At 44.5% G+C, this 16,182-nt stretch overlaps 1 protein-coding gene across 21 annotated transcripts in view; it reads right to left on the bottom strand.

Annotated features, from left to right (window-relative positions):
* LOC138753859 (alpha-(1,6)-fucosyltransferase) overlaps positions 1-16,182 on the bottom strand; it is an 852,902-nt gene that overhangs the window by 12,141 nt on the left and 824,579 nt on the right. For 17 of the 21 annotated variants that reach the window (XM_069917365.1, XM_069917364.1, XM_069917369.1 and 14 more), the window contains one exon: positions 14,960-15,110. In XM_069917365.1, coding sequence (XP_069773466.1) covers positions 14,960-15,110 — 151 coding nt within the window. Of the gene's footprint in view, positions 1-3,682; positions 3,907-4,828; positions 4,876-14,959; positions 15,111-16,182 lie in introns of all 21 variants that reach the window. The other 4 variants (XR_011351465.1, XR_011351466.1, XR_011351467.1 and 1 more) reach the window with 4 other exon arrangements.

Here is a 16,182-nt window from a genome sequence, read left to right as displayed (position 1 = left end):
CCACATAACATGATCTACAGAGATCACTGTCTGAAGTGGGTGCCCCCTCCCACCATAACATGATCTACAGAGATCACTGTCTGAAGTGGGTGCCCCCTCCCACCATAACATGATCTACAGAGATCACTGTCTGAAGTGGGTGCCCCCTCCCACCATAACATGATCTACAGAGATCATTGTCTGAAGTGGGTGCCCCCTCCCACCATAACATGATCTACAGAGATCACTGTCTGAAGTGGGTGCCCCCTCCCACCATAACATGATCTACAGAGATCACTGTCTGAAGTGGGTGCCCCCTCCCACCATAACATGATCTACAGAGATCACTGTCTGAAGTGGGTGCCCCCTCCCACCATAACATGATCTACAGAGATCACTGTCTGAAGTGGGTGCCCCCTCCCACCATAACATGATCTACAGAGATCACTGTCTGAAGTGGGTGCCCCCTCCCACCATAACATGATCTACAGAGATCACTGTCTGAAGTGGGTGCCCCCTCCACCATAACATGATCTACAGAGATCACTGTCTGAAGTGGGTGCCCCCTCCACCATAACATGATCTACAGAGATCACTGTCTGAAGTGGGTGCCCCCTCCCACCATAACATGATCTACAGAGATCACTGTCTGAAGTGGGTGCCCCCTCCCACCATAACATGATCTACAGAGATCATTGTCTGAAGTGGGTGCCCCCTCCCACCATAACATGATCTACAGAGATCATTGTCTGAAGTGGGTGCCCCCTCCCACCATAACATGATCTACAGAGATCACTGTCTGAAGTGGGTGCCCCCTCCCACCATAACATGATCTACAGAGATCACTGTCTGAAGTGGGTGCCCCCTCCCACCATAACATGATCTACAGAGATCATTGTCTGAAGTGGGTGCCCCCTCCCACCATAACATGATCTACAGAGATCACTGTCTGAAGTGGGTGCCCCCTCCCACCATAACATGATCTACAGAGATCATTGTCTGAAGTGGGTGCCCCCTCCCACCATAACATGATCTACAGAGATCATTGTCTGAAGTGGGTGCCCCCTCCCACCATAACATGATCTACAGAGATCACTGTCTGAAGTGGGTGCCCCCTCCCACCATAACATGATCTACAGAGATCACTGTCTGAAGTGGGTGCCCAAAATCACTGAGGTCCCCTTCCACCTTGCACTCAGCATCTTTCAGCTGCTCCCATCAGGGAAGAGATCCAGGAGGATCAGAGCCAGCACCACCAGGCTGAGGAACAGCTTCTTCCCACCAAAGGAACAGCTCACACGAACCATCTGAGACGCTCCTTTATACACAGCAATATTTATTTTTTTATTTGTATAGATGAAATACTTGTCCTGCATAAAGTATTGATTGTCTGCATGTGTATTATGTCTGGTTGTGTGTCTGCGTGTTTGGGTGGTATGGTTGGTGTAGCAGTTAGTGCAACACCTTTACAGTGCTAGTGATCGGATCTGGGGTTCGAATCCGTGCTGTCTGACAGGAGTTTGTACATTCTCCTCATGACTGCGATGGTTTTCCCCAGGGGTTCTGGTTTCCTCCCACTGTTCAAAACGAATTGGAGGTGTAGGTTAATTGGGTATAAATTGGGCGGCACAGACTCGTGGGCCAAAATGGCCTGTTACTGTGCTGTACACCAAAAATTTAAAAAGATGTTTTGCACCAAGAATGATGTTTCGTCGGGTTTTACTTGTACAATCAGATGACAATAAACTTGACGACTAAATATATTTCATTTCTATAATGGAACTCTTCTTGTCCAAGTTGGAAAGTTCTTTGGATCTAAAGGATCTTGAGATTTAGTGTCATGATGGGCATGAGCTCCTTGGATACCTGCTTCCCCTGAGAGTGAGATGCTTCCATTCATGCTTGCTCACATCTCCTTAAACACCAGCTGCAACCGCCCCCCACCCCCCCCCCCCACTCACCCTTTTACCTGCTCAGTTCCCAGTTTCCAAGGTCTGAAACTTACCTGCCAAGGGAAATCCCTCCTACTGTACACTGGGGAGACCAAATATAGGGGGAGTGTGTTTGCTTTATTACCCATTCCTGCAGTCCAGCAAAATGAGCATGAGTTTCTGGACACCAGTGACCATTCGATTCTAATTCAGGGGGCGATTTCTCTGTTCTGATGGAGATAAGTGCAAGCTTCACAGGAACTGCATCTCATCTTTCAAGTGAGCCAACACCCACAACTTTGTATATCAACCACCCTTTCCATTCCTCTTTTCCAGACAGCAGGTGCCTGCACTGGTTCTGCTGACCCCATCCACGTTCCGAGACACTTCTTGGCTCTTTCTAGCTTCCCTTTTAAATATTCCTTCACCCCATCCCTCTCTGACCGCTGCCTTTAATCCCACTTTTGGATGCCGCAAACTTCTTTCAATTCTACAGAAAGGTAACTCAGCTGAACGATTAAATCTGTCCCCCCACTGATGCCCCCTCACCAACCAGATGAAGTCTATCTCCCCACAGATGCCCCCTCACCAACAACTATTTCCAATTGTTCTTCAGCTTTCTTTTGACACCGCCAGAAATGTCTTACTGTTTTTCCAAATGTTTTCCAAACAAGTCAGCTTTCAATAACATGCTGAGTCGATCACAGGTCACCAATGGCCAATGACCTGTTGAAGAAATCTGAGCTCTCGCTTCCTTACAACGTGAAGTTTAAGTTTTGTTAACTTTAATTTTTTTTAAAATTTAGACATACAGCACGGTAATAGGCCCTTTCACCCCTCGAGTCCGTGCCGCCCAATTTACACCCCATCAACCTGCACCCCTGGAATGTTTGGAATGGTGAGAGGAAACGGTAACCCCTGGGGAAAACCCACGCAGACACTGTGGAGAAGGTACAAGTTCCTTAAAGACAGCATGGGATTCGATCCCCGGACATGATCGCTGGCGATATAAAGGCGTTGGGCAAAACACTGCACCAACCAAGCACAAAATGGAGAATTATTCTCCAACCTGTGTGGTGGTTCCATCAAATTTGTCTTGTAAAGATTGCATTCTGCTCCTCCAGGAAAGAAATTGAGAGCAAATAACTGAGTATAGACAACATAGACGATAGACTAAGCATCTTAGTCTACACTGTTAACTGGTCCCATCCAATGGGAGATACACTTTGTTTCTCCCTCACCTTCTCTGCAACTAAAAACTTTACCCAGTTCTGATCAAGGGGCCCAGATGCTTCTTCACCTATGAGTCCTTCTAGTTTTCTCCATGTTGAATGGATTTTGTCTGCCCTGATCCTCTGTGTTGGGAACCAATGGAGTGGCAGCAAAGATTGCAAACCAAAATGGGATTCAACACTCTCTTTAACATTAACTATGGTGCTTGATCACGTTTAATCAAAATCGCCTCAACCGAACCTTTTTTTATTTCAGTTATAAAGGGAAAAAAAAGCAACTTGATAATCCTTTTTGAAGTTTTTTTGAATAAGCTGTGATCACCTTCCCACATTTCTCAAGGTGTTCAGTAGAAAAATCAAATCAGAGGTTTTCCACCCACAAGTTTTAGGAATTGGTTTCCCTGGGGAAGCTACAGCCAGAATGAAAAATGGAGCACAGTTGATTTGACTGATTCAAAATGATTGTACATGTCAGAACAGCCATCAGCAGAACTTGGAACTTGCCATTGAAGTAAATATTTAAACAAAGAAAAGGTTTACCATTTGACGTACGCCCTTCATCAGAAGAGAGCTGCGCTTGAGAGCATTCATTCACCTGAGGAATGGCTGAGCTGAAATCATTGAAGAATTTCTACAAACTGTTTTAAGACATAATGGGTGGCAGGAGTACTAATGACGAGAACACAGTGGTTACTTTCTGCCGCAAATCCAGTTTCGATCGTGAAAAGTTTTACATCCAGAAAGCGTGAGGCAGAGGGCTAACACTGAGGAAAGAGAGTGGGTGGCGGGAGATCAGGTATGGGGGAAGGAAGAGATTCGTAAAACAATGATAAGTTGCTTTCCGGTCGTAAAGAGAGATTTTGGCACATTGCCTTCATAAATCAAAGTATTGAGTTTGAAGTTGGAATGTTATGGTAAAGTTGTATAAGACATTGGTGAGGCCACATTTGGAGCATTGGGTGCTATTTTGGTAACCTAACTACAGGAAATATGCCAATAAGATAGAAAGAGGGTTAAGAAGATTTACTAGGATGTTGCCCGGACTTGAGGAACTGAGTTACAGTTAAAGGTTAAATAGGTTTGGAGTTTATTCTCTGTAGCGTAAAAGAATGAGGGGAGATTTGACTGAGGTATACACAATTATGATGGGCACAGACAGAGTAAATTCAATCAGGCTTTTTCCACTGAGATTAGGTGAAATAAAAACCAGGGGACATGGGTTAACGGTGTGTAGTGCACTACCAGTAACCACAAAGACGAGGCTGAGGGAACGATAGGCTTTAATATACAGAAGAACCTTGCTGGCCCAGATCCAGGTATAGGAATGGAGGGAAGGGAGAGGTGGCTCGACCTTTATGGTCCAAGACCATGGGGGAGGAGACATAGGGTATGAGTCATCAGTGGGCAGGCCAGCTCCAGATATACAGTGATCAACAGTAACTATATTCAATGGAGGAAACATATCACCACAGGGTGAGAGGAGAGAAGTTTAAGGGGGACATTAGGGGGAACGTCATCACACAGAGAGTAACGGGAGTGTGGATCGAGCTGCCAGCTAAAGTGATGAATGCGGACTTGATTTTAACATTTAAGAAAGATTTGGATAGGTACCTGAATGGGAGGGGTTATGGAGGGGTACTGGGGGAAGATCAGTGGGACAAGGCAGAATAATAATTTGGCACAGACCAGAAGGGACGAAGAACTTGCTTCTGTGCTGTAATGTTCTATGTTCCCTGGAGGACAAATAAAAAATATCAATTTGAAAGGAGGAAGAACAAACTTCACCCTCTCAGCTCATCAAATACACTGTTAGTAAAAAATAAAGTCTGTCAATGCTGAGGTCGAGTACAACACACAATTGTGCTGGGGAAACTGAGAGGATCACGCAGCATTCACAGGAAGTCAAGGGCCTGGGCTCTTCATCAGGCCTTTCCTCTAGCTCCCCTTCCCTTCCCTTCTTTCTTTTGTCATAGAGTGACCCTCAGGCTTCTCCATCATCACTTCTCATCTTTTCTCTTCTACTCTCCCACCTCCTACTGGTTAGTCTGTGCTCCTCCCACTTCCCCTTCCCCCCTGCCCCCACCATTTTATTCAGGCGCCTGTCTGTTTTTGTTAGACGTGAGGAAGCTCCCAGGCCTGAAATGGCCATCCTTTATTTCCTGTGGTTGCTGTGTGACCGGCTGAGTTTCTCCGGCACGTTTGTGGATTGGACTCACTCTCTGAATTGTGGAATTAGTTTTGGGGATCCCATTATGTTTTTACTTAGATGATTTTTTTTCCCCCCATTCTGAAGTGTCTCCCTAATTTCTGGGAGTAGCTGTTCACACAGAAATAACCAAAACTCCAAATATCCGTATCACACCACGAGTTTAGACTGAATCCCTGAAGTGCGGTATTTAAGGGTGATGGACATCCTATTCATTAGCCCGTTGTTGACGGATCACCCGCGGATCAGTTTAGACTGCAGGCAATCCGTGAATATAACTAGGGGTTGAGGAGGTAAAGTATCGGGAGAGGAATGAGTCCTTATTCCCATTCCAATCCCACAGAATGCGTTCCAGGAAATTGGGAATAACTTCCTGGAACGCAACGGCTGGGTAAAAAATGTGCATGTGACGCAAGAGGAAAGTTGACCAGAGTGTTGGGCGCTGATCAAATAGCCTCCTTCTGATTCGTCCAGCAGTTACTTGGCTTTTGAGGAGAGCAGCCACATGGGTAACTTGTACCCTATGTGATACAAAACCAGGGAGCACACCACTTTCCCTGCTCTTCTGACTGGTATGCCGCAAATGGCCCCAAACAAGCCACCCCAAAATGGCCTTTAAGCTGTGATCTCGCTGTAAGGTTAAGATGCTGGACATACTCAACCCATATGGTTTTCAAGGGAATTGTGAAATCATAAAAGCATTAAATAAAGCCACCTGAGGCTGGCTCTTTGCTTGTGAAAACCAAAATAATCCCTTTACTGGATCTGTGCTGTAGTCCTCTATAGTTATATTGCAGGCTCCATTTTGACACTTGAGAAAAATTTGGACAGGTAAAGAACATGGATGGGAAGAGTATATTCCAAGTGTAGGTCAATGTGACTAAGGGGAATAATAGTTCAGCATGGACTCTATGGGCCGAAGTGCCTGTTTCTGTGCTGCAATGGATCCCAGCCACACACCATCATGGCTCTGTAAATTCCTATGTGATTCACTCATTGTCTTAGTGGCAAAGAAAGCTGTGCAATAACTCACTGGAAGTCTCAGAACAGTGCAGCTTTTCTCCATTCACAGTTATTAGAGCTTTTCTTGTCTTGACCTCAGCCATCTCTACCCCACTTGTCACATGGCAATTATTCAATGTCCCAGGGTTCTAGCTGATTAGCAATTCTGCTTGAAGTCATTTGAAGTGACTGGGGCAGAGGTGAGGGCAATCATTGAAAGGATGTTGGGCACATCAGCATGTGCACAGGGTCAGAGAATAATGCATAGAACATTGACTGGCCATTTCTACCATGGACGCTGTCTGACCTGCTCATTTCCTCTGGCATTCATTGTTTGCTCAAGATTGAAGTGTCTGCAACTTTTGTTTTTCTCCATCGATGGCTCATCAGTGGGTATACTTTGTGAGGAGTTTGAGGAGATTCGATACATCACTGAAGACTCTTGGAAACTTTGACAGGTGGACCATGGAGAACAATCTGGCTGGTTGCATCCCTGCCTGGTGTGGAGGTGCCAACTCTCAGGATGAGAATAAACTCCAGAGGGTTGTTAACTCAGCCTGTGACATCACAGGCACCAGACTTCACTTCATCGAGGACATCTACATGAAGCAGAGTCTTAAAAAGACAGCCTCTATCCTCAAAGACCCCCACCATCCAGGCCATGTCCTCTTCACTCTGCTACCATCAGGGAAAAGGTACAAGAGCTTAAAGACAAGCTCTCAGCAGCATAAGGACAGCTTCTTCCCAACTGGGATCAGATTCCTGAATAATCAATGAACCACAGGCAATGCCTTACTTTAACTTTATGTTTTGCAATATTTGTATTTATTTTGTAAGGTGGTTCATATAAATGGTTGCACTGTGATGCTGCCACAAAACAACAAATTTTGTGACATGTTTGTGACAATAAATTTTGACTCTGATTCTGGAACAGCTCTACAGATGGTGCCAGAGGCCGCTCGCTTGTTGCAGAATGAGTTTGGTTAGTTGGAGGGTGACCAGGAGTCATGCAATACTTGAAGAGGGGTCAGATGCAAAGGCAGGGGGCGGGGGGTGATCCTTCACTTCTCCTGGCTCCACTATGAATGAAGAAACATTAAACCCTGTTGGCCGAGAGATCTTCTCCTGAATTGCCATTTTAGCTCTCATTGTCAGACCCCAATCAGTGTGGATCGGACACATTACCTCCTTTTCTCTGACCGTCAACTCAGGGGGACACCAAGGCTTCAGGCTAAGTCCCCTGCTCTACTTCCCGTACACAACTGACAAGTTCAGCTCCAATGCAATCTACAAATTCACTGACGATATCACTGTTGTTGGATGAATAACTGTAAATGATGGGTCAGGATACAGGATGGAGCTTGAGAACCTGGTTGGGTGGTGCCAGAACAATTAATCTTGTTCTCCTCCACGTTACCGATGCCAAAGAACTATTTCCGGAGTTTAGGAAGGAGAGGCAGGGGGACCACACTTCTGTCTTCACTGGTGGAGTAGTGGTGGAGAGGTCCCTGTGAGTCCACAAATTCCTGTAGCCCATGTGGTGGAAGACCTCTCCTGGAACCAGCACTGTGGTAACTGTGAAGAAGGCACACCAACGCGTCTACTTCCTAAGAAATCTGCGGAGATTTGGCACGTTGTCCAATGCTCCATCAAACTTCTACAGCTGTACTGAGGAAAGTACACTGACTGGTTGAATCACAACCTGGTTTGGGAGTTTGCCCGCAAGTTCAAAAGGCTGCAGAAAGTAACAAACGTGGCCAAGTTCATTGCAGGCTCCGACGTCCCATTCATTGTGGGCAATGTATATATACATGTATATGTATATGTTATATGTTATCTATGTGAGGCACTGCCTCAAGAAGGCAGCCAGCATCATCAAGAACCCCAGCCCCCATCTCCTGAGGACAACCTCTTCTCACTGCTACCTATGGCAGAAGGTACAGAGGCCTGAAGACCAGTGTTCAAGAACACTTTTTAATCCAAAAGCTATCAGGTTCTTGAACCTCCCATTACTACCCTAACCAGGACCACAAAAGGACCTGTCTGCACCACTTTTGACTTGCACTGACTGGAAATGTTTTATCTATCCTTTGTCTCACCTGACATCACAATGGTTCCAGTGGGAGGGGTCGCAAAGGATCATGGGAGTGGTGCTGATAAGCTCTCGGAGAATTCCAGTAAAGTCAGTTGGTTGGTTGAACTCACTCACAGCTTCTGTGTGTTTTTTTTTTCTTTCGTTCACTGCACAGCACACCGACCATAGCTTTATAATTATTACCTCTTTCCACGCTGGTATAATTTCCTGCATGCTGTTGAAGGAAGTGTATCTAACATCATTGTAACAAGTAAAAATGTTGGTGTATCTGTACACTAATTGATGTAAATGGCATTAAACCCATGGCTGGATTCACCTCCAAATAAGAGCTTTGGGTTCCTGATTGGCTGACACAGGGTGCCCAGGTGCTGAGTGGCCTGAGCACAGGCCACTCACGCTGGACAGCTCAGAAGACATTCAAAGTCTTGTGGAAATGAACAAAGCACCATTGAAATTCATGGTCAGGGTCCAGAGAATTGCTGGGGTGGATGAGACATGAATTTAATCTCTTGGAGTCAATTACAAGAAGAGCTTCTCTGAATAAACGTGCGTGAGAAGTTTTCAGTGTTGCATTGCTGCCATTAGCAAAGTTATTGTTTCAATTTATAGGCCATCCGCTGTTTGTCACAAAGATAGATGGTGTTGATGGTATTTACATTTTAATGCATCAATGAATGAGCAGCACCAAAAAGCAGATGAATTGTCTGGCCATAATTAAGGCCACGTGAACAGCACAGATTGGAAGTTCTCATCTTTCTTAAACTCCGGTTTATTTCCCATGACATTTAAGGACAGAGAATGAACACTGGGGTGTGGTAAAGAAAGGACTGCAAGATAGAAAAAGTGAACGGAAGAAAATGACTTTACCGAGAGAGAGAGAGAGAGAGAGAGAGAGAGAGAGAGGGGGGGGGGGGGGAGGGAGAGAGAGAGAGGGGGGGGGGGGAGGGAGAGAGAGAGAAAAAAAAGACAAGTGAAAGCTTTTGGGGATTTCTTCTTTTACACAAATTACTGGGTGATTTGAACGACCAGTTCAGTCATTGTGCATTGCATCTGCCGACTTTCTTGTTTGACCCCAATTCAGTCGTTACTCTTCCAGAGATTTAATTTTTTTAAAAATTTAGACATTCAGCATGGTAACAGACCATTTCAGCCCACGAGTCCGTGCTGGCCCAATTTACCTACACTCCGACACATTTAGAACGGTGGCGTCGCACAAACCGCTACGCCAACCATACCGCCCCATGGATGCTTTCTTTGCAGATGCCAATTTAATGCAGCGGATGCACCCATTTCTTTCCCATTGAATCGAACCCCATGATGAAGTGTTATTTTATTGAAAATTTCTAATTGACTAATCCTGTGGTACAAGCTTTTCAAACAAAGAACAACTGAGTACCCATGGATTCTTTGGATTCACAAACAACAACATGGCTCACCTTTAATCATTCCAGCTTGAACTAATTTCCTTCCAGTCCTCAGCTTCCTCTCTTAACCCTAAACCTAACCCCTTCACTTCTCATTAAACACTTTTAAGCTGCAGCACCTGGGTAGCCCTCCTGGGACCCGGGTGCGATTACCGGGGCAAAGGTGCTGAAACTGCAGGGGGATCGACCCATTAGATCACCAACCTGCCGATTTAGGGGGGGATCCCGCCCCAGCAATGACGTGTTGAATGGCATGCCTCGCACTTACCAGAAGTACTACCAGAAGTGTCCAAATGGCAAACAGGAACAGGAATGGTCTTCAGATGCTGACTTAAGCAACTCTACTGTGTTGCAGTACAGCAGGCAACTGCTGTGACCACCCGCTGTCAGGCAAATGCTGCAGTCACTGAGGAGCAGCGGGATGTAAGCACTGTGCATTTCAGTAGATGCGGCCCGGTGACGCACGCACGCAAGCGTTGACATCACCGGAACTACTGGGTCGGCCATTTTCAAGCCACCAGTAGACACAACCTAGGTAGGCTTAACTGGGTTTCCTGACTACCTCTGAGACGGGTCAAGAACCCGGTTGGATTTGGACCACACTGACCGGGTCAGACCCTTTCAAGCAGTCATGTGAGTGGGGAGCTAACTGGGTTAATTGCCCAGTTAACCCCATTTTACACGGCAGCTTGAAAGGACCCTAATGAGCAAATCTGCAGGCAATTTTCACCTCGCACTGTGACTAGTTGAAGAGTTCTGGTTGACCAGTGAACATTTCCCCCATCAGTGGAGCATTTACCTTTCTCTCTCCCATGCCCTCCCCCCCTCCACCTTACCCTCCTCGAGTCAGGGGCATTGTGGGCAAGAGCTTCCTGCTCCTTCTGCAACACCAAGGGCACCCATCAATCCTGGCTGCAGTTCCGTACGAGTAAACACCCAGTGATTCTGCCCACAGTAGGAAATAATCAGTCAGGAGCTCATGGTTATGAATGACAATCTGCACAACATGAGAAGGAATTCTGCTGTATGAAGATCACGTCATGGAAACAATAATTCAAGTTTCATTTTTTCTTCTTCTGATACTGGAGGGTAATTTCATCTGTCAAATCCTTTTTATTCCTTCTTTGAACAAATTAACCTCAGAATTACTGCGGCAAATTACATAGAATTGAAGAGATTGAGCTGGGCAGAAACAGACCAGCTGGCCCATCCAATCTATACTGATGTCTCTGCCTAATTCGAGCCTCCTCTTGCTTTTTCCTCATCGACAGGTGAGAGGTACAAGTGTAGAGGTGTATAAGATCATGAGGAACTAAGATAGGGTGCACCTTTCTCCCCAGGAAGTACCAAAAAATGTCTGCTTGAGGCGAGTGGGTGAAAATTTAGGGGAGATGTCAGTATTATGATTTTTTTACACCAAGAGTGTTGGGTGGCAGTGGAGGCTAGTAAAATTGGGAGAAAGGGTTAGATATTTGTGGAGTAGGTTTACAGAGGCCAGCACTACAACATGGGCTGATAGGCTTATATTATTCTGTAATGCTCTGTTCTATGAAAGCCATGTCCTTAACCCTCTTTTCTCCTCTCCCTCACTTGCTCGTCCTTTAACCACTTCCTTTGGCTCTGGATTTTCACCACAACTTTGGTGAAAGAAGTTTACTCTCAATTCCTTACTGGATTTCTTGGTGATCACTTTATTATAACGATGCACTTTTGTTACATATTCTCCTTTAAGAGGAAACACTTTCTCTGCAACCAGTCCATTAAAACACCATAACTTTAAAAGCAGTCGTTCTCAACCTTTTTCTTCCAACTCACATCCCACTTTAACCAATCCTTGTACCATCGGTGCTCTGTGATCAGTAAGGGATTGCTTAAGGTGGGATGTGAGTGGGAAGGGAAGGTTAAGAACCACTGCTCTAGACCCAATTGTTACTGAAATACGTTGCTTGAGAAAAATTGTCCTTTGGAGTTCTGAAACCATGCACATAATGAATCAATGAAGTACGATTAAAACAGTGGTTTTCAAACTTTTTCTTTCTACCCATATACCCCCTTAAGCAATCCTTTACTAATCACAGAGCACCAATGGCATAGGGAATACTTAAAGTGGTATGTGAGTGGAAATAAAAAGGTTAAGAACTACTGCTTTAAAGATATCCATGAAATCACTACTCAGTCCTCTTATCTCAACACTATGGATACCCATTATGTTCATCCTTTCCAGAGATGTACTGTCTACCTGTGCAATTCTGGTCTGTTCTTTGATCGTTATCCACTGCACTGCCCAGAATTTCAGTGCACTCTGTACAGCATCATGACCAGAATCATGTCCATCTGCATGGCTGTTGTCTATCCAGAGCTCCTCGTGAACATTTTTCCAACTCTATCTTGGATGCCTTGCACATTTACCTTCTTTCACCATATCACCATGAAAATGTTTTACTTAAGTCAGTACAGGTGAACTCAAATGCAGTGCACTTATTTACCCGCCTTGTCAGCCCCTCAAAAACTATTTGTTAGACATGACCTTCCTTTGACATATCCATGCTAAGTCTTCTTGAATAATGTATGCCATTTTTAATGAAGGTTTAGACTGTGTTTCAGAATCAATTTCATTGATCTTCCCAGCTCTGACATTAAACTAATTGGTCAGTACTTACATAATGTTCTCTTCCTCCCACTTAAAATAACCAATGCTCCAGCCCCTGCCTTTTACTTTCCATTGGTACTGTGTGACCTGCTGAGTTTCTTCAGCATTTTTGTGCATTGCACTGGACTCCAGCAACTACAGATGTTCTTGTTTACCTGTCCAAACGTATCATAAGGCAAAATATGATGTCATTGACTTTATTCAAAACAAGATACAAATTAGCAACAGTCCATGTCAGCAGTGCTCTTACAAGCCTACCAACTCATGGTCTGTGAGGGCATAATGTCTGTTAATCATGTAGAGTTGGATGAAGTTGGTTTGAGAATTTCCTATTTTCTTTCCATGTAACAATTAAAATGGAGAATATTAAAAAATGTAGAATGCATATTTAGGGTAGATACAGTTTCAACTTCCTTGCTGGGCCACTGACGTTCCAGAAGACCCAATGTACATGGAAATATTGGTTGAGGGTGTGAGGGCACTCTTTATCATTCAGGGAAACACTACAGATACTTGTGCACAAAGTATTGTGAAACACCGTAGAGAGAGGCCCACTCATCCATCACTATTGCATTCAGTCTCACCGCCCTGCCTTTCCCCACATGCCCTGACCTTTCCCTGGTTCTCCTTCAGTAATGAGGTGAAAGGGAAGAGGCTGGGAAAGGCAACCTTGTGGAGTTGAAACTGCTCCTCCCAACTTTGCTCCTTAACACTCCTCCTCAGGTTGTGATACAAGGCGCAAACACACTGGAGAAACTCAGCAGGCATCGCAGCATCCAGGGAAGGTAAATATGATGAACATTTTGGGATTGGGTCTTCTGTTAGAAACATGAGCATCGCAGATCCATCCCTTGGGATAGCTATGCCGATAAATAATTAAAGGCATACTTTGGAAGATATCTTTAAATGAGCATTGGCAGCGAAGTATCTTGAAAAGCCTGAAATTTCTTGCTCTAATGAATTCAACACAGTCTATAATTATTCTGCAGCATTTCCCCTTGAGTTTTTTATTAATGCTCTTACCTTTCCTGAACTTTGCTTAATTGCCCACTTTAAATTTGTAATTGAAGAAACTTCACATGTGGTTAAGTAAGGCTGCAGAACTGAACTGAACAAGATCATCACAGACTTGCTTGGCATGTGTGTGAAAGGACCAGGAACAAATGAGCAACATCAAAAGTGGGATTACTTCAATGCAGCTTGAAGTAAGTTTTGCTCAAACATCTATTATAGCCGTGGATTCCCTTGTACATAATGGAGTAAATTAATTCTCACTTATGAAGCTTACTGCCTGTTAAATCTACAATAGCCAAATATAATTAAGGGCAGCACAGTTAGTGTAGGGGTTAGCGCAACGCTGTTACAGCGCCAGGTTTGAATCCCGCGCTGTCTGTAAGGAGTTTGTACGTTCTCCCCATGTCTGCATGGGTTTCCCTCTGGGTGCTCTCCGATTTCCTCCCACCCTCCAAAGCATTCTGGAGTTTATAGGTTAATTAAGCACAATTGGGTGGCAGGGGCTTGCGAGCCAAAAGGGCCTGTTATCATGCTGTTTGTCTAGATTTAATTTTAAAAATGTAATAAAATTTAAATTTAATCACAAGCAATTCCAGATTCAGGAGAACTATTTATAAAGTCGTAATTAACTACCCCTAAAAGGCCATCATAAAATGTTTCCTTGGTGACTTGCTATCAAATGGGAAACATAAGGTGAAATCACATGAATTCCTGGAAATGTATAATTATGGTTTGGGTTTAAATCATGTCACCAGCAGTATATACTTCCAGGAAAACTCACCACATAGATTAATATACTTGGAAATACATAGCACGAGGCTTTACAATTCAGCTCAAAGTGATTCCTTCTCCTGTGTGGTGGGAGTGTAGACCTTTTAACTTGGCTGTACGTCTAAATTTTAAAAAAAAGTCTCCTTCTCCTGCTATCAGGAACACCAATCCAAATATAGGAAAACAAGTCACTTGTGTAAACAAGTTCAAGCACCAAGCCTCTCTCGGACACCTATTGGTGAGGCAAGATGACTGGTGGAGAACCACAGAGCATACACACAAACCCAACCCTGTCCCTCCCAGTTATAATTAATGTGTGCAGTCAGGGGTATAACCATAGCTTGCACCTGTTTCAAGTGTCCCTCCAAAATGGCCACATTTAAATTCCCGTACAAAACCCCAATCGTGACGCGACTTTTCTTGTTCCAGGGAGATCTTAACAGGCATTGGGAAACCTACCGAGGTGAGGGAAAGCGTAGGGTGCAAGAAGAGGTTTCTCCTGTTTCTATGATCATTAGTCTGCCTCAGCTTTTCCTTTGGCGGAACGATTTAAAGTGAATAATCTTGGCCACAGGGAGAGAGCATCTGTTTTCATAATACCTGTAGTTTTTTTTTATCCAGTGTTTTTATTTGACATGTCATTGAACTGCCATACCTGTGACGAGAAGGTACAGACCAAGAAGTCTGCCTGAGACAGAAAGTGGATGTCTAGAATGACGCCTCGCAGTGAATTCTCTGTGTACCGGTTGTGCAGTCCAGCTGAAAATGAGATGGAGTTGTCACTTATGAATTCGTAGTCTGGGTATCTGCAAGTTAGAAAAAAACAATTTAGAAAAGCACATTTTCACAATCCTTGAACACAATCCACAATCCCAAGTGAAAGATTCATGCAAATCAGCAAATATGCATCTTATTCTGCATCTGCTGTACGGTTCTTGCCCCAATCACCTGTTCCAATCACAGGATTGCTTGCTCAGCTTAACAGTCACTGCACACGGGGTGATACCTGGCCATCTTTCCAATTACACTTGCCAAGTGCTTCAAGTAGAGAGGACCCCTACCACCCTGCATACAGCATCTTCCAGCTTCTTCCGTCGGGAAATAGGGACGGAAGTATCAGAGCCAGAACCAACAGGGTGTGAAACAGATTCTTCCCCCAGGCAGTGAGATTGTTGAACAACTGCTAAAACAAACTCTCCGTGACTCTACAATTTATTTTAAGATATGTACATATATATCATGTACATGTATAGTTTGTTTGTAAGCATGTTAGATCATGGGAGCATGACTTTAGGTAGACCATTGTGTCTCGCCGCCCTGCCTTACCTGCCTACTCCTCAACAATTTGGGGGGGGGGGGGGTCCAACTCATCCCGACCAAGTCAAGAAAATAAAGCAGCCACCGTGCTGCGACAAACTCACAAAATCCTGACATATGTTCCATCTCTTTTTATCGTGAATGTAATTATGATGAATATGGGGGTTGGGGAGGAAGGGAGATAAAAAAAAAGAGCCTGAACTCTATATAAAATGGACAGTGGTAAATTGTCACCAATGCTGACCATTGATCCTGATAATGTTGATAACTGTTTGAGTTTTGGAGTCTGGATCTGTCCGCCTGCTTTGCGCTGTTCTGCACCGTGTTGTGCTGGTACAGTCAGGTGACAAATAAGCTTGAAGATCACATTCACAACCTGAAAGAAGCAGTCATCCACCACAGCACCAGAAAGCTCCAGGTCATCAGGGTGGTTCAGGATGAAACGTGATGAGCTCCCACTGAGAAATGCAGCCATGCACATTCATCTCTGGATCTTCATTAGAATACGTTGGTGGGATTTAAAACCAATAACTAAACACAGCTCACATGATGGCCACAGAT

The sequence above is a fragment of the Narcine bancroftii genome, chromosome 2, assembly GCF_036971445.1.
Source record: "Narcine bancroftii isolate sNarBan1 chromosome 2, sNarBan1.hap1, whole genome shotgun sequence".
NCBI classification, from domain to species: Eukaryota; Metazoa; Chordata; class Chondrichthyes; order Torpediniformes; family Narcinidae; genus Narcine; species Narcine bancroftii.
Note: the sequence above shows the minus strand (reverse complement) of the source record. Positions and strands in the feature narration are given on the sequence as shown.